This window comes from Xiphias gladius, chromosome 24 (assembly GCF_016859285.1).
Source record: "Xiphias gladius isolate SHS-SW01 ecotype Sanya breed wild chromosome 24, ASM1685928v1, whole genome shotgun sequence".
NCBI lineage: Eukaryota > Metazoa > Chordata > Actinopteri > Istiophoriformes > Xiphiidae > Xiphias > Xiphias gladius.
The window spans coordinates 3,166,518-3,189,337 of NC_053423.1; the positions used below are offsets into that span (position 1 = coordinate 3,166,518).

Here is a 22,820-nt window from a genome sequence, read left to right on the forward strand (position 1 = left end):
ATTTGTGGTTTAATTTGTGATTGTGTTTGCAGGTTTAAGTTGTATTCATGTGATTATCTTTTGTCAATTTGGTGCCTGTGGTGGGTTAAAAAAATTCAACTTGTGCATGATTTTTATTTATACTGTTTCAAATTAATACTCAATAAAGGAACCTTGGAAAATAAAACAAGAGTAGGTCAAAACCTAGTGCATGGCTGGACTGTGTACGGTAAATGTCCAAAATTGAGGACATAGTTTAAAACTGTTGTAAACCAATACTTTCAATAAAAACTAGCTATAGCATGCTGGAAAAGTCGCTAAATAGTGCTAGATAATGTAATACGCTAATTAGCGTATTCATTACACCATTGCGTCGTATTAGCATTCTGCTTAGTGTCAGCCGGTTTCAGCCCTTTATCTGTTTGTTTCTCTCCAACTCTCTGTGCTCACATATACAGTAATTTAATACAGCTGAATTCCCAATAAAGCTGTTTTCATTCAGAAGCTCATTCATGTCCATGCAGCTGCTGTGCGGTCAATTGAATGAGACCAGAGAGAGGTGTGCCTGTGCAGGGAAAGCAAAAAGTCGGCCTGATGACGTAATAGAAACATGCCAGTTCATTTTTGAAAGGCTGCCAGTGGGGGGAACTCCAACACTCAGACCAATGGTGTAACTTCATCACTCAGTCACGCAGCATTCAGCCAACACGGTGTAACCTCATCACTCAGTCAGTCAGTCAGTCACGGACATCTGTGTTTGTAACACTGGCCTTGCTGTTGCGGTCCAGGGAAGAAACAAAAACAAAATAAATAAATAAATAAAAATAGTGGCTGGATTTAAATGAAATCTCCAGAGTATATTAAGTAAACCAACCTCTCCCAAATTACCACTTTGGGAATATAGACAGTAACAGTTGCCTAAATTTGTATACAAATTTCCCTCCTAGCTCAGTGCATTTTGTCATTTAACTTGACCAACTCTTCAAGTGATCTCAGGTGAAACTAGGCCTTTTTCAGTCCTACATTACAATAATAACACAATACCAAAGCTTAGATGTCCGCTATGGTTGCAGAAAGATGTGTGATGAAATTGTAAAACCTAAGTCCCTACAATGAGCACAACATCCAATCAGTATGGACCTTCCGGAGTAGGCGTTCAGAGCAGGAAGCTAAGGACACCACCGTATCACCTCCATCCATGAATATAGGATAGAGAATTGTCCCCTTTCTCATCAGTGGCCCTGGGGGGGGTTTAGCCTGAGGATATCAAGACATCATCTTTTCCATGACTCTTCTGCTGAAGTGTGAAACAGCATAAGAGAGAGGAGCATGGAGCTAATGGAGCATGAATTGGACCTGAGCTATAAATGCTGATGCAATCAAAGGATGCCAATAACCTGTGAAATGCAAACTCTTCATATTGATGACAATGGAGTAGAGGGAACACAGGGGTCTCAACAGCAGCAAGTGACTGGGTTATCCTAACTACCAAGTGTCTGAAAATGCTAGTATTTTACAGAAAGTATCATATTTCATTTGAGGCTCAGGTTGTGCATTCTTTTTTGTTTCACTTGTTTTTATGCACTCATCACATCATTTTTTTCAGAAACAACTGATTGGATGTTTGACAAAACTTTAAAGAATGATGCAGCTCCCCCTCACTGGCTGAAATACTGGCTAGCATTTATAGGCGACATACATAAGATTGAATTATGTATGTGTCAGATTAACTACGCTACTATAACAATCACTCTTCTGCAGCAGCTCTAGTTCAGATGATTGATCATCCCCACACCATACTGATAACAGTAAAGCCATTACAGTAATTATCCAGCACAGCTGTAAACTGGAGGAGAGTTTACAATGCTGTCCACACTTCGTTTTAATGTTCCTTTAAAGGCCATACACACCCTTGGCACACCCTCACAGGTATTGTCACTTATGCCTGATTAGATCTCTTTTCTGCACTGTGTAGGGTGATACAGACTGTGTCTCTTCTCTTACACGTGGTAGCTCCACCCAAAATCAACCTGAGCAGAGGTCTAATCAGCCCAAAGTGAAAGCCCCTGTGTGGGTGTACAGGCCCTGTAATATAGCAAAGCGGAAAATTAATGAAGGTGCTATTTTGTACTGGTATTCCAAATAACAAAAACCTCATTTTAAATGTAAAGTAAAAAAATAATCACTGACTCCCCTAGATTTATATTGTCTGGGTGGAAGAGCCTCTGTAATTACAGAAAATAGGGGACCCAGGACTTTTTCTTTCAAACCCATGACAATATTTAAATTTAGTCCATATCAATACATGCTATGAAACTCACACTCTTTGGACATTCCCACTCCAAAGCACTTCTGCAGGCGGCAGTACTGACAGCGGTTCCTTGTCACCTTGTTGATAATGCAGTTCTTCTCTCGGTGACACGTGTACACCATGTTCTTCTGGATGCTTCGGCGGAAAAAACCCTGAGGAGACAGATGCAGACAGAGAATGGGAGGTGTTCATGAAAAGAAGACTCTCACAACGTTAACCTTATTTTGCTTCTAATCTTCTGAAGGCACCTATTTTATACAACATCCAGTCAGCGCCATTGATATATCAATCTGATAATTGTCTGTATAACAACTGTCATTAAGGCTAAAAGAAAAGAGAGGTAATGTGTCCCTGCTGGGAGCTCTGTGGAGCTTCAAATGCTGAATTTAAGCTCAGAACCAGAGTACAAGTGGGAACAGAGAGTGAAGAACCTCAGGTTATCAAACAGTGAGGTTGTTGGTGCAGTATGGAAGAATAACTGAGAACTCTTGTGCAGCTTTGGGTGTGGAGCAGCACATCTGAACCAGACAAGGTGACACTAAGCTTCTGTGGAACACCAAAGTCACTTTTCTTTCAAAAGTAATTTTCAAATGTAATTTCATTGAAATTCATTGGCAAAACACTGAAGTAATGGATCTTAATTGTCCTCACTCAATATTTAGTAATAAAAAGGTATAGAGTAATAAAAAGGTATAGAGTAAGTAACTAAGTACTGAAAACATGTAGCTGCATTAACAGTTGTGACAATAGAAGAGCTCTGCATTTAGAGAAGGGATTATTACAGTTTGAGGCATTGAGCTCTGGGGTTCATATCATATAAAAATGAGTAGAAAAGAAAAATAATCTAGCCATGATAAGAATTCTCAACAGTGGTTAAAAAAACATTAAAAAGAAGAGTTAATGTCTTTTGAAATTCATAAATGTTCAGTTAGGGTTATAATGTATACATATGAAGCCTACATGCATACCAAAACACTTTTTTAACTCTTAGCCCACAGTTCCATCCACAGGTTTTAAGTAATCAAGTAATCAGTTTCTAATTAAACAAGTGATTATGTTGAAATTTGTTTGATTATATGCCAGCCTGATAATCAGAAAGAATTGCCATTTAATTTAAATTTCATTACATTTTCCAAGTTCAGTTTTTGTGCACACGTGCATGCACACAAACACACACACACACACACACACACACACACACACACACACACACACACACACACACACACACACACACACACACAAACACACACATACACACACAAACACTTACACACAAACACTCACTTGCGTTCATTTCCTGGAGACTAACTCTAACCACCTTGCCTGACCCTAACCCTTACCCTAACCTTAAATACTGACCCAAAAATAACCCTTTCCAATTGGGGATGTGGGTTTTCCCCCTTGTTGTACAAGCCGTCTCACACAAACACACACACACACACACACACACACACACACACACACACACACACACACACACACACACACACACACACACACAGTTATTGTAGTAGTCAGATTCTTGGGTCCTTGCAACATGGGTCCCTGAGCCAAGAAGAGCAGTTCCAGCTTCTGAATACCTTTCAATCAGCGGGATGCCTTCCATTTAGAAACACAAGGCCAATATGCACACATTTTTAGACTCCTATATGCAGCGCTTACGCTTTGTGTAAACTTACTCATTGTCCCGATCTTAACCATTAGAGCCCATTTCATCTAAATGCACATTTAGCCCTGTGGGTTGACATTCCAAGTGCTCTGGGCTGCCTGCTTGAAGGGGAGCAATAACGAAGACAGTGTGGATTCTCCTTGGAAATCTTGGTACACAGAAACCGCGGCTGAGCTCAGCTGTGTGTGTTGCTGAGCTGAGTGACACGAACCAGAGGAGCATCTGTAGGAAGCTGGAGTCTTCACTGTTCTTTTTTCCTCTTGATATTAATTTTCCATAGCTCTGGGGTCTTTTGCAATGATCATCAATCATCCAGGCCCTTTTGCAAGGTGGGGGGTGGAGGGACATTGGGGTGGGAGGGGGTTAAAATTCCATTTACTATAGCTGCTTGTGATGGATAGGACCTTGCCTTTTCATTAGTGAAGCAGGATGCACGATGGGTAACAGATTAGATCACAGGAGTGAAACGGCTGACTCTGTAGCCCATCTCACCTCGGCCTCGAGCATCCGTCAAGCGCCGCACCACCCCCTTGGTAGCACAGATACTAACCAAAAGCAGCCAATCGTGCTTCAGCCTTGACAACACATGACCAGTCCGAGGTCACCTCCCCTCAGTTGGTATTATTCATTATCTTAATAGAGGCCTTTATTCTGGCGGATGTAAGCCAAGCGAGTTGGTAGACATTACCTGTGAGGTCTGATGGATAACCATGGAAGCAGCCTGCATCACCATTAGCTGCCATATAACTGTGTTCAGGTTGGGTGCAGAACCCAAGGCTACTCAGGTACTTAGGCCATTCAAAGCTGAGACCATGCAGGTCACTTAGCCTTGGAAATCTATGTGTGTGATAAGTGCTGCACAGTGTGCTCGGGGTTATACTGGTTATACTTTGTGTGTTGTGCTCTTTCTGCAGACTGTTTTCCAAGACGGATTTGCATTTTGTGAACTTCAGCTATTTGGGGAAGGTTTGTTGACAGTTCAAGGCCTAAGCTGCGATGTTCTTCATTTACCTTTCCTCATCCATATTATAGATATATTAAATTAAATATACATCCTGATGGGGAAAAGGAAAGTAAATTTTCCGGCATGAGAAAGTTTTCAGATTCCTGGCAAGTGGGTCACTGGAGTGGTCGAGGGAGATTATTTCTGCAAGGAGACTCTGCTATTACTTCTTTTAAATGTAATTTTAATGCCATGAGCACCAGACAATTCCATACACATCCACTGCATCAAATTGTAGGTAGAATTCACAGCATTAATTCATATTAACAATTGATCAAACAACTATGTGAAATATGAAAGGTGTCGCTTTCAAGAATTATCACCCAACTCTGCAGTTCCCCTCAGTGCTATGGAGCATTTTATTTTTCTTTCGTCTCATTGTTTTTGGTTTTACAGCCTGCAACTTTACTGTTTTGATTCAGCCTCACTGCTCTCGTCAACCTCTCCTATAACCTCTCTTATAAGCCTGTTGTATGCTAACCAGAATCAAAAAGCAGACAGAAAAAGTCAAATAGATGCCGGTGAACACAGTGGATCATTTATCAGCTAAAGAGCCAAATACTTTGCTCAGGAGTGGGTATAGACCAAAACAGAGCTAAAAGGAGAGCAAATATGAGACATGCATTCATCAAGTGGACACAAACACAACTTCCATGTGTTTCCCTGTATCTTCTGGTTGTGTAAATATAAGGTTCCTTGCTTAAATGTTTGCCATATCAACTTTAAAATGTGATCATATGTCAATGTGTTTCCAGCTTGTTACGCTGTCGAAGTGGCTAAAAAAATCATGTAATGTAGGTTTGAGGCCCAGTCATACTAGCGTTGATAACAGTGAAAGCTCTGAGCAAAAATCAGTTAATGTCCACAGTACAAACATGATTAGTGGGTATGTTAAGAGAGGTAAAGTAAATCTTTGGAAATCTTTTGTGTCGAAAGTAACTTTGATTTACTTTGTGATGCAAATTTGTGGCACTGACTAATAGCAACCTGTCTTCACAGTGCTACCCTTTGACGGAAAAGACTGTCAGGCAGTCTAAAATAGAAGATGCTATCATAATAGTACTGCATGCAACTCTGTCAGAGTATAAATTGCATCACAAATAAAGTGTGGTACAAATACTGTATATCTATAACAGACTGTGTTAACTTATTTTCCAGTTAGCTACCAAGCTGGTTAATTTCCTGAATGATAGCAAGCCAGCAAGCCTGATGGGCTACTATGGCTGATTAATGCAAGCATTTTGCCAGTTTTCTACCATGTTGTGGCTGGCCATCATATTAGTGCTTATCTCACTACCTATAGTAGCTAGCCAACTGGCCCTGCAAGTAGTCACTATGTCAGCAATCTTCCAGCAAGTCCTATTTTGCAAAGCTGCGCAGATCAACATTGTAGTGCCACCTTTTTTGGTCTGAATGCATACCTGCATTCCTGTGCGTTTCACATTGCCTCAAATTTCAGATGATCTCTGTAACATCAAGAGATGTATCTCTGCACCTTTTGATGACTAACAGCTACTTCAGCTCCTCTCCAGGACTGACAGCAAATCCCTTTGCTGCCACTTTGGAACACACTTGTTACAGTAAAGGCTGAAACTTCACTTAAAGTTATGTCATCAAAATTCAAATACTTCATCATACAGTTTTAAAGCAATAGCATCTATGGGCTGTAAGCATGAGGCTGACGGCAGAGCCTTAAAGTTAGAGTACAGTTGTATGCAAAAGTTTTGGCACACCTGGTCAAATGACATATTTTTTTGATTTTCTTAAGTAAAGAGAAGTAAATACAACCACTGTTGCAGACATAAAAAATTAACCTTTAAACATTAATGCATTGTTACCTTTTATCTCATGAACTTAAAAAATAGAAAAAAAAAAAAATTATGGCACATGCAAAAGTTTTGGCACCCTACTAAGTCATTGCTTCTTAACTAACTTGTGTTAGTTCATGGTGGATTTTGAGGTTTGCTTTCGATCAATGAACTGCATGACATTTGCATTGTAATCTATTCTTCTATATATCTATGCAATGTTGCCTGTGCCACTGGTTTTTCACATAAGCCCATTGGGATAATGGTTCCACAACCATGCTTAAGATCTAGTAAGGTGTTCATCAAATGCAGCTCCTTATTTTCTCCAAACACTCCTTTAGTGAGTGTGGCCAAAAGGCTGAATTTCCCCTTCATCTGTCCACAGCAATTGTTTACTAAATGAATGACTCTATTCAGATGTTGATTTGTATACTTCAGACGATACATTTTTTGATGAGGTGGCAGATAGTTTCCTACGCTACACAGTAAAACTGTGCATCACCACTTCTGTGTCAGCCAAACCCTCCTGCAGGTCCTTTGCAGTCCTAAGGGGGTTTTGCTTTTACTTTCGATCCAGCGGACTTGCTTTTTTGTTTGAAATTTTTATTGTTCTTCCAGACCTTGTCTTAACTTCAACAATTCCCCTTAACTTACATTTGGACAGTAGAAATCTCCAGCTGGAAAGGCTTTAACATCTCTCTTCCCTGCTCTGTGGGCATTAATTAGCTTCATTTTCAGATCCTCAGTTTGTTGTTCACAGGAGCCTGAGTGTTACCACAAGGTTTAAAGAGTCAGAAAATGTATCATCCTATTATACAATATTTATCATCATAATATCACCTGCCTTACACATCCTAAAAATTCAAATAAGGAAAGGTTTCCAAACTTTTGCACATACCCAAGTTACTGTATTGTTCAGTTTTTCCAGTTCAGTGCAAGTAACAGTGCAGTTATCATTTTTAATGTCTGATTGCTGTGGGAGTTGTATTTACTTCTCTTTACTTTAAAAATTAACAAAAAAAAATAAATTTGTGCCCAACTTTTTCAAACACTGGATAGAACTGTTCCCAATTTTGTTCAACATTTAATAGAGCTCTCACTGACGTAAACACAGACAGGAGCTTCAGTTTTGTTGTGATAAATTCATTTTGGTCCTCTGCCAAGAACACCTAACTAACTCGTGCTAAATGGTTTTTTTGTGGAACCTCCCAGTGCCAAGTGTCAGATTGGGTCAATATGGGTTAGTACAGGAATTTATCTGAATGTGCTTCAGCTCATTTAACTCCAACTCTGCCTCTGACCCATTGTCTTCTCTGAGATTTAGCATATCTTTAGTTGTCATATCAGGACAAAATAAGTTGGCATTGCAAATCCAAATGACATTTTACTGATGTCATTTGTACATACAGTGGGGTCCAAAAGTCTGAGACCACTTTCCCAAACCTCTGAATCAAATTTCAAATTTCGTTTCCTGTGGACTATTTGCCCCAAGCTGTTGAGTATCCTCATAGCTTGAGGAAAGAAGCACTTGTAGAATGTGTTGAGGATGGGTGGAGGGAAGCTCACCGTCTTTAATCAATGCAGGAAATGGAGACGCTGCTGTGTTTGCTTGGAGAGTGCTGTTACATGTGAGGTGCAGGAGCGGTCTTCTGTGATCTGCACACAAAAAACTTTGTTCTGCTGACCCTCTATAATGCAGTGCCACTGATGGTCAGTGATATGTGTTCAGCACATGTCTTTCTGAGGCTGGAAATAATGTGCTGGAGGACAAGCCTCTTGAAGCACTTTATGATGATAGGTGTGAGTGCTAATCATTCAGACAGCACACAGAAGACTTCTTCGGCCCCGAGATGATGGTGGTTGACTGGAAGCATGTGGGGATGACTGCTTGGGCAAGCGAGATTTTGAGGATATCTGTAAGGACGTGTGCCAGGCTTTGATGGCATAACCTGCGATTTTGTGTGGTCCTGCTGATTTGTGAGAGTTAACCCTGGAGAGGGTTTTCTTCACACTGTCTGCAGTCACAGGCAGAATCTGGTCATGTGGGTGAGGTCACACCTGGAAGGGAGGCATCCCTGTCAAAAGTCTGTGATGTGATCTTTGTAGTCTTTGGTGACCAGGATGCCCTCTCACAAGTGCTGTTGTAAGAAAAGTGGCTGTTCTCCATGTATAATTTTGTTTTACTTCTCTGAAGCCAATGTAAGAGTTATTTCTTGCTACTCTGAGGGCTGCTTTGGCCCCGGATCGGAATGCAGAATCTTGGATTCTCAGCAACGGCTTCTCATAGTGCCTCTGTCACGTTAGCATCAGGGGGCTGGCAGACTGTTACAATAACAGCAGTGAACTTCCTTGAACAATAGTATGGCCGGCGATCATAAACTCCACTAGCACAATTGCTGTGTCCAGAATATTGCTATGTAGGTGATTTTTCAATGAAAACAAATTTCATTTCATACTGGGTAGTCCGTCTAAGACGTAAAGTCCAATTTACAACCATAAGCATCCATTAGCCAACAGGATAACTATGGTAGCAAGTCTAGTGGGCTTAGCCCTTAGCCTAGCCCAGATATCTCCATGAGTGCTATACGTCTGGGTCCTCTCACACCACTTTTGGTGCTTTTTCCTCCACGAGAGGTTGCTGCATGTGTTTGCGCTGCCATGGTAACTGTTTTTTTTTTTTTTCTCATTGGTAGGAAGGGACAAATGTTGGACAAATATAGGGACTTAGTTAAATAAAGTGTTATACTGTAGTGCTATTATAAACACTTGAAAAACCTAAAAAAAAATCTCATCGACTTGACTGTTTGCTAATCCCATACCAGATTCTGTTGCCTGTCAAGCTTTCTAGCCTCAATCACAAAGTTACCATCAAAACTTATATACATTTTTGACTGATCTTTTATTTTATACAAAGGTAGAGAAAAACGGGTTTTTCATTTTTAGCTGGTGACTTTCAATTGGTTGGTCCGGAACACCATCTCTGGCTGACTTTTTATTATGATTATTTTATCTTTTTAAGACAGGAATCTAGTAAAATTGGAATTGAAAATGTACCTAATGGCTGCATACATGATATTGTGGTTAAAAACTCAGACTAAAGCCGACAGTTCCAATGCAAAAAGTCAGCATCCATACCAGCACATGATCCATGATAAAGACATAGAAATAAAGGAAACACCATTGTTCTTGTATTGCAGTGTAGTGCTAGTTAGTCATTGTATTATAATTACAATAGTAAAAATGTTAGATCAATCTGTGATTACATTTGAACCCTGTTTGGCTCCTTAGCCTATTGTTCATATTTTCAAACAGTATATTTTCACTTTCAGCATTACAAGAGAAAAGGCTTTGAGGATAAAGACCAACATGTCTGGCTAATGTGATCTTGGGAAACATTAGCCGGGGTTGCTGGAGTGTAAACTTCCCCACATCTATTAAAAACCCCGACAGATGTGCTAACATTACCCTAAACTCTGATAGCATCCAGCACCGCAGCTCCCACAGAGGGGAAATACAGTACTACACAGTGGATGTGCTAGTCATGACCAGGGCTGTTTTTGACCTAATCTGTAACCTAACAAAGTCATTTATTTAGTTCATGAAATGAAATACCCAGCATTCAAAAAACTAATAAATAACTGTTAACATTTCCTAATGTCTTGTCATCGTTAATTTTAAATGTATGTGTGCAGCTCTGCTGTGGTCAGTGTGCAGGGTATTTCTTATTTATCAAGGCTCATGGGCTGATTTCATGTGTTGTTTTGTGCACCTATGTGTAATTATTGTGCATGGATTTCATGTCAGATCAGATCATTGATTCTCAATGAACAGCTACTGGAGCACACCCGCTGACTGCGCATTCAGTTCAGCAGCCTCTCTCTCACCCTCTCTGTCATGCACTAAAGCTGAATATTCTGTTGTTCAGAATGCAGGAAAGACTTTACTGATTGTCCTGATCACAAACCTTTGTGAAGCAGGTCAGCCACGAGAACAAGTTTTTGGAATACAATAAATGTAGGAAACACCATCCCATAGCAATTTTCCCACTGAATAATGAATTATGAAAAAAATTAGTTATGAAACTAGAAACAGACCCAAATTACTCACGAAGTAGTGAGCTTTTTCTTTTTACTTGTATTAGTATAGAGGTGGGCATAGCTTAATGAAGTCTCGTTCTCTCTTTTTTTTGTGACAGATGTAATGCCTCCAAATCTGTAGGTCTGACCTGACCATCAGCTATATGCTTTAAAGGTATAAGTTGTATTTTTTTATGGTTGTCCTGGTCATAGTGTAATTGGAACACGAGCTCTTTGTAACATGGTGTATCTCTAGTGGTTTGTGAGCAGCAGTAGTGAGCAGATACCACGACTCAGAGCACTTCATCTCTACAACCAGTGGGGGGTGGGGGGGTGCTGCTGCTGCCAGGCTGAATTGTAGTCCAGAGGTTTTGGCTGCGGGGATACACTGAGAATGAATCACACCTCATTCACAACAATGCAGAGGAGGGCAGAGCTGCTAAACTCATCTTATTCCTGAAATTCTCTGCTTGTTTAGGTAAGAATATAAAATACGATCATGAACCATATGGCACTAAATTTCTCAACAGAAACCAACAATAATCAGAACAATCAAATACATTCTTTTTTATGTAAAATTCAATTTAATAGCTCTAAAGGTTAAGCGCTTCCCGTACACAGATAGTGTTTTACTAAATTTGAATCATTAAATAGCGTTACATCCATCATATTCTTATGTTGATGATGTGCCCTTTCACAAGAAAAAGTACATTTATATTGGGATACATATATATACATGTATCCCATATAAATATACATTTTAACATACTGTAACAGATGATTTCACCCACCCTCTCAAAATTTACACACAATTTACAAAATTTTCACAAAGGCTTTTAAACTGCGTTAATATAAACTTCTTATTAACATCTACCAGCCAGTCAGAAGTATGTTCAAAAGTATCTTCCATTGCTGTGTATAACATTGTATAAATTTGATGACTACATGAGTCAGACCCTTGAATCTTTGCACACTCTTTGGAGCTATTAAAAATGTATGAACAATGAAAGTTCACAAGATAAATCAATTTCAAACTGATGTACATTATATAATATCATTAGGTTTTACTGATGAGCTATAATCAATGCTTTTCCTTAAGTTAATTGTGTTTATGCTGATCTACAGCACTCTTCATATCCTGACACTCTTTTTGCTATTCTTTAGATATGGCCATATTGAGATGTGATGTCGGTGCATCAGGGGACACCAGCCCAGCCACCTGGGAGACGAGGCCACTTCCCCCTGGACTGATAAACTGCACCTTAACCAAGATCATTATCCAACATCTTGTTATCTTAATGGCATGGGGATAGGGTGTCAGAGCACTGGCCCCGCCATCTTAGGCCTTCTCATTTACAGATTAAAAAACGAAAGTGCCAACCATTAATTATTTAGCTACAAGCAAACCCCCTTATCCACCTGGCCTCCTTGTCTTTCTCTCTTCCTCACCCTTTCTTTCTCTCCGCTCCTGCCATCCACTGGCTGTCCGGCTCTTTTGACTTGGCCGCAGTGTTTTTTGTTGCCTGAGCATTCAGTACAGCCGAGGGGAGAGAGGCAGAGCAGTGGATTAGCTTTCACTTTTAATCGTGTCGACATCTTATCACTGGAAAGTAGAGAAGACACTGGAGACGCTGGGGGGTTCCAGAAAAATGAGGAGAAGAGGTAGAGTGGAAAGTAGGAAGAGGGGGGTGAAGGGTGAATATTATCCAGTTTATCCAGTCCAGGATATTACTTACACCTACAGTTTACTGGAAAGACACGACAGAGTTGGGAGGGAACAGGGTTGACAGAATGACTAAGGGCAAAAAGACAAATTAGAAAAGGAGGACAACGAGGAAAGCAGGTTTCCTAAAATTCTTGTTCCATTTTAGGAAATGAATCAGGAAAATTTCACTGACTGCAGTCATGTGAAAACTCTAACATGACTGAAGTTTAAATATTCCAGCCCAATTTCATGTTTTTTTTACGTCAAATATGGGTTTGCACAGCAAAAACATTTTATATTGTATTCCATGTACACACACTTTCTCCAGTGAACACATCAAGGGCTGAGAATGTAGGCCAAGTGGGTTTTGTAGGAGCTAAAAGTTGACATTTTGGAAACACAAAATGGGGACAGCAGGAGCGTGGTGGTTCAACCACTGTATCAACTGAAAATACAAAACAACAGGACAAGAAAGGACCCTGGACTGCACACAAAACTACATTGTTGCTGTGGCAAATGTGAAACCTCAACAGATAAGGCAAAAACAGAGCGGCAGTCAACAGCTACAACACATAAAACAAGACACAGCTCTCTCAGACCCCCACTTCTTCTCTTATGTTTCTCGTTCTCTTGCCATCAGCCACCCTTATACTCAATCAGTGCTTATCTGTCCATCCGAACACCTGAAGATAGACCAGGAGATACAGTAGACACTGAAAGGTAAGTTAAGGGGAAAATAGAAAGGAGAAGGCAAAAAACAAGAAGGCAACAAAAGGATGAAGAAAAAGGACAGATAGCTAGTGAGAGGCCTGAACAGAGGAGCTGTGTGACTTACCCAACGAGCTCTGAATAGCTGCAAAAATACAGAACTGGAGACCAAACGAGAGGCATGAAAAGACAACAGAGGGGAGAATCAGGAGGTTTCAGATCACCAAGTCCTCCACAGATGCCCCACTGTGGCCCTATTCTTCAGGTTGCCACTCGCCATTCAGCACTCATCTTTCTGTCCCAGACCTGGCAGGGGCCCCCGGAGCAATCAGAAGCCATCTGTAAGCTCTCTCGCTCTCCAATGGGAGGCCTCCATCCTGCTCACTTACACATTAACACACACCACACAGAGTCAGACCTGTCGCTGACCTGTCCCATCGAGCACAGCCAGGAGTAAACTCACAGAAACAGTAGTGTGTCACAGTATTGTGTTTCCAAGGTGTGGACATTGTGCCAGACCTAAATTCTTCAGGGGGGTAACCTTTCGGATATGGTTTGGCTAAAGGTCTGAAAATTCTGTCAAGAATTTAATGTTAATTACTCAGCCCCATGGCAGTATGAGCTACATTCAAGTTTGCATTATTACCAAACACATGCTATTTTTCCAGATCAGATTTCTCCAGAACCACTGAGATTTGGGTTAGGGCCAAATACACCAGCATTTATACAAGCAAAATCAATGATTAATAACTCAATCACCATATCCTGACAACTGGCTTGCAGGCACAAAAGTAATTTTGCACAAACCTTTTGCTTAGAGTTCAGTTGTGGACTGGAGTTGTGGAGTTGTATTTGTGTCCACCTGATGAATCTCTAACTTTCATTCTCCTTTTGCTTTGGTTTGGTCTCTACTAAGTACTGAAAAAAGATATCTAGCTCTTTAGCTGCTAAATGCACCTTATGTAAATTAACAACAACAAAGCTTCATAGAAAAAAACAAAATCAATGAGCTGAAAGATGCTGGAGTGCTCTGTAGGGTAGGTGGAATGGCAGAGTTTGTAATAATTCTCCGTGGGTTCATCCAGTGTCGGACTGACCATCTGACATATCAGGACAAATCCTGATTGCCGCTTCATCGGTGGGCCAGTGGACCATCTAAATTCCATATACTTTATACCGGCCGTTTCAGGCCCCTCTTTCGGTCTCACGGTGCACATGAGAGCGTGCTGTGTGCATGTTCCAAGGACTGGGCTCACTGAAAAATCACAACAAAGTTGTTCCTGCTCAAGCTGTGTAGAGCTGGTCAGGTGGTACCATGGGCTAACAGGCAATATTCTTAATGCTTGGTTCCCCTTGTAATTACCACCACTGTGGACCCAGGTGGAGTCAGTACTCGATATTGAATAGGCCTGTGTAACAGTACAAGCTGTTTGAACCAGCTCCAACATGAGGGCTTAGACTAATCTTGACAGAAAAGTCAAATATTACAACAACTGCAATACATGTGCATGAAGAAGAGCTGACACAAAGCATTCATAATACAAAATGTGCAACAGGAAGGGGATGACCACATGTTAGTGCAGCAGTTAAATTCAGTTGAGAGTGTGAGTCAGTCAGGCAGCACTGTGTTGTATTAAACTGAATGATACTTCTCATACACTGTTTGATTATGATTTTACAGCAATGGCTAATTTTTGTGGGCAGGGCTGGACTTTTTTTTTTTTAGTTACTCTGAATACATGTTAACTGAGCTCATTTTTATCTTAACCATGGCAATTCTTAAACTTGTTATGTAAATTTTACTTTGGTAAAGTTGCAACAGAGTAGCACCACTTAAACTTGGTCCCCCTGCTGGATGGCAACCTTGACTTCCTGTTCTTTCTCTGTGTTTTGGTCAGTGAAGTCCTGAGTGCGGACAGAAAATAACAACCGCACTGTTGCCTGGAAACAATGAGTACACAGCTGTACACTGCTGATGCTGTGAGGATGACTATTCCAACTTGGGATGTTAAGATGCCTACCTGACCCCACCATGACAGAAATTGAAGGGCTGGAGACAGCGCAAGTCAGCAAAGGAATATCTTCACTCCATCAGCTCCAATTTCTTCCAACACCACCTGTCACACTTTTTGCTTGAGGCCTACGTTTTATCATCATCATATCTATAGGTAATGTACTGTATCATAACAGTTATTTATATCTCTAACAACAGTATATGTGGGGATACATATCTGTATTCCCTCAGTGTTGTTGACTCTGTGCTGCCAGATCCAAAACCAGGTCCTAACTGAACTGTAGGCCTCATATTGGTTCAACTGGGTCTATCCCTGATTCCTCTCATACACACTTCAATTGGAAGGAAAAGATCCAATCAGGAGTTAAAAGATAAGATGGGGACTGATTAGAAAATACACTCAGTGAGCACTTTAATAGGAACACCTGTACATCTACTTATTCCTGCTATTATCTAATCGGCCAATCATGTGGCAGCAGTACAATGCATAAAATCATGCAGCTACAGGTCAGAAGCTTTAGTTAATGTCAAAGTCAAATATTAGAATGGGAAAAAATGCGATCTTAGTGACTTTGTTTTATGATTGTTGGTGCCAGACGGGCTGGTTTGAGTATTTCTGAAACTGCTGATCTCCTGGGATTTTCACACAAAACATTCTCTAAAGTTTACTCAGAATGGTGCCTAAAACAAAAAAACATCCAGTGAGGGACTGTCCCGTGACCGGAAACACCTTGTCAATGAGCGAAGTCAGAGGAGAATAGCCAGAATGGTTGGAGATGAGAGAATGAGGCTATTGTAACTCAGATAACCACTCTTTAAAACTGTGGTGAACGGAAAAGCATCTCAGAATGCAAAACACATCCAAAGTTTAGGAGGATGGGCTACAACAGAAGAAAACCGCGTCAAGTTCAACTCCTGTTAGCCAAGAACAGAAATCAGAGGTTGAGAGTGCACATGCTCACCAAAACTGGACAGTTGAAGACTGGAAAAACGTAGCCTGGTCTGATGAATCTTGATTTCTGCTGAGGCAGAATGGTAGGGTAAGAATTTGGTGTGAACAGCATGAATCCATGGACCCAACCTGCCCTGTTTCAACAGTCCAGGCTGGTAGTGGTGGTGTAATTGTATGGGGAATGTTTGGGCCACTTAATACCATATCAATCATGGTTTGAGTGCCACAGCCTATCTGAGTATTGCTGCTGACCATGTGCATCTCATGTGCATCTCAAACTGAAGTTCATGAACATGACAATGAGTTCAGTGAACTTCAGTGGCCTCCCCAGTCACCAGATCTGAATCCAACAAAACACCTTTGGGATGGGAGATTGGCACAATGACAAATCTGCAGAAATGATGTGATGAAATCATGTCAACATGGCTCAGAATCTCAAAGGAGTGTTTCCAAAATTTTGTGGAGTCCATGCCACGAAGACATGAGGTTGCTTTGAGAGCAGAAGGAGAACCTACCCAGGATTAGTACGGTGGTCATAGTAAAGTGCTCGTACCCCCATAGTGCCCCCATAGTTTTAGATACTATGGGGGAAATTACATACAGTATATTGAACTTTGATATCATAAACTGGGCAGAAGCAGAGCTGGGTTGGTTAGATTTTGGGTTACATAAGCTATATGTTTTAAATTACAGTATTTCAATACCTGATTCAGGCCACTGAGGATTTGGTCCAGATGGCACTTTTTTTTTTTTTTTACTAGATATGGTCTGGCGTCAGTTTGCTATCTGAGTTGTTCTACTAGTGATGATTCTAAATTATCACACAGTATTACCAAATCATTGGTAATCATTGGTTTGTACAAATAGGTTTTCTTCCAGTTTTTCATTAGTTCGACTAATAATACACTATTATTGCTTATTATTACTAGTAATTCACTGCCAGTCAGACCTTGAAGTTTTTGGTGGGTATATGGTTTTGACTGACAAATGTGTTGACAAGTGATGTCAGGAATTTCCTCTCATTACTGTTGTTTCTTTAAAATTAGTTTCAGAGAAGCATTTGGGTTTGAGGTAGATGTTAGAATATTATAAAATAAACATAAAATTCCAATGATGATTAAAAAAGGATTTTTTGCAAAATCCAACAAGTATTTATTTTTATTGTAAATAAATACACCACAGCATCTCCGTAATAGCAAACTTCCTCATAAAACCAAAGCACTAAAGGACCCTCATTCATATTAAGGATACCTGTTTGACCAGGTAAGTGCTAATTCATCTATTCCCCCTCCGCCCAAGAGGACAGTTCACATACTTTTACTTCACTTAACACATCGTCAACAACCTGAGCTCTGTCCAAACATACAGTCAAAAGGCAGGTGATACACACAACACACACAAAACTGAAGTCTTGCCTTTCAACTGGCCATCTACTGATGACTGAAGAAGACACGAGGCAGTTTCACCAGTTGAGCTGCAGACTGCACTGCAGGGAGAGTAGAAGGTTGTCGTGGCATAACAATCATATCTATTTCCTGTCACACGTATGCGGTGCTGACCCGCTCTGTTTGATTCTTCTCTCTCTATTAGCGCTCGCAGTTCTTTTATGTTGTACAACGTTGACAGATCACATTACGGAGAGAGTGTTAGCACCGAGGGGAGCTGTATAGATTATGGTGACAGGCAGAACGCAGGCAGAGAAAGGCCCCGGCAGATCCATGTCCTCTTTTTGCTCTCTATCTCTCTAGTCAGCTAAACTGGGCTCTTCATCATTGGCGTCTCACAACAGCAGCGGACAGCAGGGAGTAAATAAAGATATGAAAAGCACATGGGGGGAGAACCATTATGCGATGTGAGGAGAGTGCTACTGGGCAAAAGCATTGCTTTGAATGAAGACAGGAGAATAGCGGGAAATATATCGGAAGGTTAACTAAGAACAACTGACACATGGCAAACCACCAGCAACAAGGAAAACAATAGGATTTTTCCTTCTGTTAATGTCAATGACAAGTTACTACTGATTAAACCTTCATACTGTATATAGTATTTGTATTAATTCCAGGGCCAGATACATGAAAATCAACCGATTTGTCGGTGAGATCCCAAAATCTGTGTATCCACAAAAGCTGAAAAATTCATATGCAATCTTGTTGCCAGATTTATAAACTTCTGCATAATTCATTGTACCAAGGAGGTTATATTTTTAGTCCTGTTTATGTGTTTGTTTGTTAGTCAGCAGGATGTCTCAAACCACTGTGGAAGATATGCTCTGACAATAGGAGGGTTCCATGCTGTGTGTGGTACTTACAAAGGAGATTAGACCTACATCAACATATTAACACCACACAATTATTCATTCTATACTTAGAAAACGAATAAGAAATGTCATTTAAAAAAAGCAGTTAATTTGGAAGTTAAAAGTTTTAGAAATGGGAGATGATTTTTATCTTTTGGCCAAAGTCCCCCACAGGTTCAGTTTTGCAAAACCATATCCACCCTGCACCTGCAAAGCTCAACACTGGAACCAACCCATTTTGCACAATTAATTCCCTATCAGATCTTTTCTCTACTGTTGCATAAATCACATGGGACAAAATCCGGCCTAGTGTTATGTGATTTTCTGTGTGTTTAGATAAAGATCTGGGTGCAACAGCAGATTTCTTTTTTCTAAATGCTGCATTATTAAAACAACACTTTTAGTGTGTTTAGCAGCTTTGACTGAGGTACAGTATGTGCTTTCTTGAGTGCTTTCAAAATTTATATCATATATGTCAGTTATTATGAAATTGTGAGTATTGTCACAAGCCTGATATCCATTTCAATAGTTAGCCATAAATAGACTCGGACTGAGGCAGCTTTTGTGTTGTTATGCACAACTGTTACAGCAGTATCTGAAACAAGATGTTGGGAACTATTATTTTAAACTGATAACAACATAATGTACTGTGTGGTGGATGAAATTTCTAAGCATGTTTTTTGTAAATGACAGTAAATGGGCTGCAGTTATCTAGCACCTTTATCGAAAGGGCCACATTTCTACTTAACACTCAGCTCATCTCTTACAAGTTTAGATACTTGTAAGTTGTTTTCTGTGTGGAAGGTGGAACATGCCTGCATTTTGTACATACATTATTTATTCGCCAGGCCTCTGGTAGGCCCTGTGAATGGTGAATTAAGTCTGTCTAAATTCTGCTTTGGTAAGAAACTAGATTTGTAGGTGAATACAGGTGCATTTTTTCCTCTATTCAATCCCTTCTTGTGGGTTTGAGGTGTAAAAGCAAGAGAGCAGAGAGGGTTGGGGGTTCAGAAAGAGGAGTGTTTCTTTTCTAGTGTGAGCATTCTGAATTGTGTTTTATTCACAGAGGTTATGGTCTCCCGCTTGTCAAACCAGTTTCATCAAACTAATCCCACTGAGTCAACGTCTAAAGATCCAACATGCAACACAGAGAGGGGGAGGAGTGTTCACGGCACAAAGTTTTGTTTTCATCCCCAGAGGCCTGTCAGAGCTGACGACACGCGTACAGATTCAAGACGTCTTTTTTTCTGGACATTTCAGGGCTTATGCAAAATAACATAAAGATGGGATTTTCTAAATTGTTCTGCATCCATTCTGAAAAAGGAAACTAAATCACTTACCTTTCTGGTTATTTTCTATACAGATAAAATTCTGATGGTTTTATTTGTCCAGGTTCTGGGATATTTGTCTGTAAGATTTTGTCTCCACCCCAATAAAGTGAAGGTGAAGGGAATTTTCCCTGTAGGTCTATAGCATTGAAATGTTACATACTGTATAAGCCTTTTTTTCAGGTATGTAATACATAACATTGCTTACGTCATCATTCTGTAAAACTGATCACTTTTTGTCATTCTGACATATGCGTTCATTATGTAAATGTTCATACATAACATTACCACTAAGGAAAGAGCCACAACGCTTGCGCAATATTTGGCACTTGGTATATGACAAGGGGTGCGTTGAAGAAGGAAAGAGTGTAGTCCATAGCTTGCCGTTACTTTCACCACTGAATCCCCTAATAGCTTTTCTCATCACTTTCATCTTTAATTAGAGAACTCTGCTGTGTACTTTATAATGTCAGATAGTGCAGAGGCATTGAATTACAAGACTTTGGATTGGGACAAATTCCTGTTTGTTTACTGCCGAATGCAAAGAATTCTGGTGGTTATTCAATCATTCATCCATGTAGTTGGCATAGATAAAATTTGAAAATATAGGGAGGGAGTGCTGGTCAGATTATTAAAGAGTTGCTAAATGCAAGACCCAAAAAGTATTCAGACCCCTTCCCTTTTTGCACTTTATTTTGTTGTAGATTTAATTGTGATGGATAAAATTGCATTTTTGCCCAACAATCTACACTCAGTAAAAGTTTTAGAAATGATAGTAAATGCATTCAAAACCAAAAACCAAAATCTCTCGAGTATTCAGATCCTTAAATTCAGTACTTTGTACAAGCCCCCTTGGCAGCAATTACAGCTTTGAGTCTTCTTGGGTAAGTCTCTACAAGCTTTGCACACCTGGATTTGGGCATTTATCCCATTCTTCCTGATAGATCCTCTCAAGCTTCATCAGATTGGATGGGAAGCAACTGTGAATTGCCATCTTCAGGTCTCTCCACAGATGTTCTATGGGGTTTAAGTCTGGACTTCGGCTGGGCCACTCAAGGACAGTCAAAGACTTTTCCCAAAGCCACCCTCAGCGCTGTGGCTTCAGGTCTATAGCTTATAGCTTTGGTCCAGTGTCCCAAAGCTATATGCATTGTGTTGTGCTGAAAGGTGAATGGACTATGTGCACTCTGGAGCAACATTCATCCTTCCCTCAATTCTGACCAGTCTCCCTGTCCCTGCTGTTGAGAAACTCCCCCACAGCATGATGCTGCCACCAACATGCTTCACCATAGGGATGGTATTAGCCAGGCAATGAGCAGTGCCTGGTGTTTGCCAGACATAGTTTGAAATTCTGTCCAAAAGGTTCAATTTTTGTCTGATCAGACCAGATAATTATTGATGCCACTTCCCCTCCGAACACTCAGAGCTTTGCTAAACTATGTCCAGTCAATACAATTTGCCACAGGTGGACTCCAATATAGTTCTAGACACATCTCAAGGATAATTAACGCCAACAGGATGCACCTGACCAGGGTGTGCCACAGCAAAGGGTCTGAAAAAAAAAAAATAGATTTTCACTTTGTCATTATGGGGTATTGTTGGGCATAAATGGTAATTTTATCAATTTAAAATTAAACTACAACACAATAAAATGGGCAAAAAATTAGAGGGTCTGAATACTTTCTGAAGTGACCCTGGTTCCAGAAACAAAAGTATTTTTCTCACAGACAATGTTATGTGACTCACAGTTCTTCTATAGCCTGAAACACCATGAAACTCTCCCAGCTGAATCATTAGTACAAAAGATTAACAACTGCGTTAGAAGATATCTGGTTGTTTGATAAAAAGCCAAAGGTACCCACCAGTACATAGAAGCTGCAAGGAAGAAGTTAATTGCAACTCCCAAGGTTCATTTTGTCAAGAAAAATCCAACAACCCCACTTTAAATTCTGTCATCTACACAGCCAACTGTGGGCAATAGCTAAACATTATGCTTCTCAGAAAAATGACAATATACATCTAGAGCGTAAATTAGTTCACTTTTAATATCACAGTCAATTTGGGTGACATCAATCCCTGTGGCATCATCTTTTGTTTTCAACTGCAATGACAAAGTGCCACTTGCGCCTGAGGTATGGGTATTACAGTATTTCGACCCACCCGCCATGCCAAAACGATGGACAAAACATAATTTCTCAGAAACTAAGCTGAATTAATTAAAACTAGTGGCTGTAACATAGGCCTATATAATCATTACACTACCTGGGTACTAAATTTTAATCAACAGTGTTTTTTGATTATTCAATGGATTGCAATTTCAGTGCGCATAAGAAATTATGTGTGAAATTTATGACAGTGCTCTTAAGAAGGTGAACAACACATACATTTAAAGCTGCCTTAATTGATTTTTGATTTTTTTTTTTGTATGTTTGGGGGGGTTTTTTGAGAAAAATACCTGTCTCTATAGCTGCTAAATGCTCCACTATGTTCACCAGCTAACTGTGTGCTGTGCTGTTTCGTGCTGGACTGATAGTGTACAGTGGGTTTATCAGAGCTTTTTTGGTGAAAAAAAGGCCTGTTCTCGCTGGAAACAAGGTTGATGAGAGTGAACCAAAATGGCAAAGTTTTGGGCAATAATACCAAAACAATGAGTCAAAAGATGCTAAAACGCTCTGTAAAGCTGAGGGAAACTACAAAGTTGGAAAATGGTTCTTTTGTCACTAGGAGTGATTCCTTTCACATTACACATTTTAATCCACTGTTTCATAAAAATATTAAGTCAAGCTTTTGTTTCTATCCTTGTGTGTTATGTTGCTGTTGTAGCCTTTATGTTCATGTGACTGAATTAACTTCAGACTTGCCGTGCTGGAAATGTTACACAAATGTCACTTAGATAGCTGTCGTGACCCTTACATAGAGGTGTCGCAAGCACGTATTCAGAACACATTTTTATAACAAGATGCACATC

The 22,820-nt window shown here is 40.1% G+C and overlaps 1 protein-coding gene across 2 annotated transcripts in view; it reads right to left on the reverse strand.

Annotated features, from left to right (window-relative positions):
• The window catches only part of LOC120786851 (retinoic acid receptor beta-like), a 145,503-nt gene that overhangs the window by 51,262 nt on the left and 71,421 nt on the right, over positions 1–22,820 (reverse strand). For both annotated transcript variants that reach the window (XM_040122569.1, XM_040122570.1), the window contains exon 3: positions 2,301–2,442. In XM_040122569.1, the coding sequence (XP_039978503.1) occupies positions 2,301–2,442 (142 nt within the window). The remainder of the gene's footprint in view (positions 1–2,300; positions 2,443–22,820) is intronic.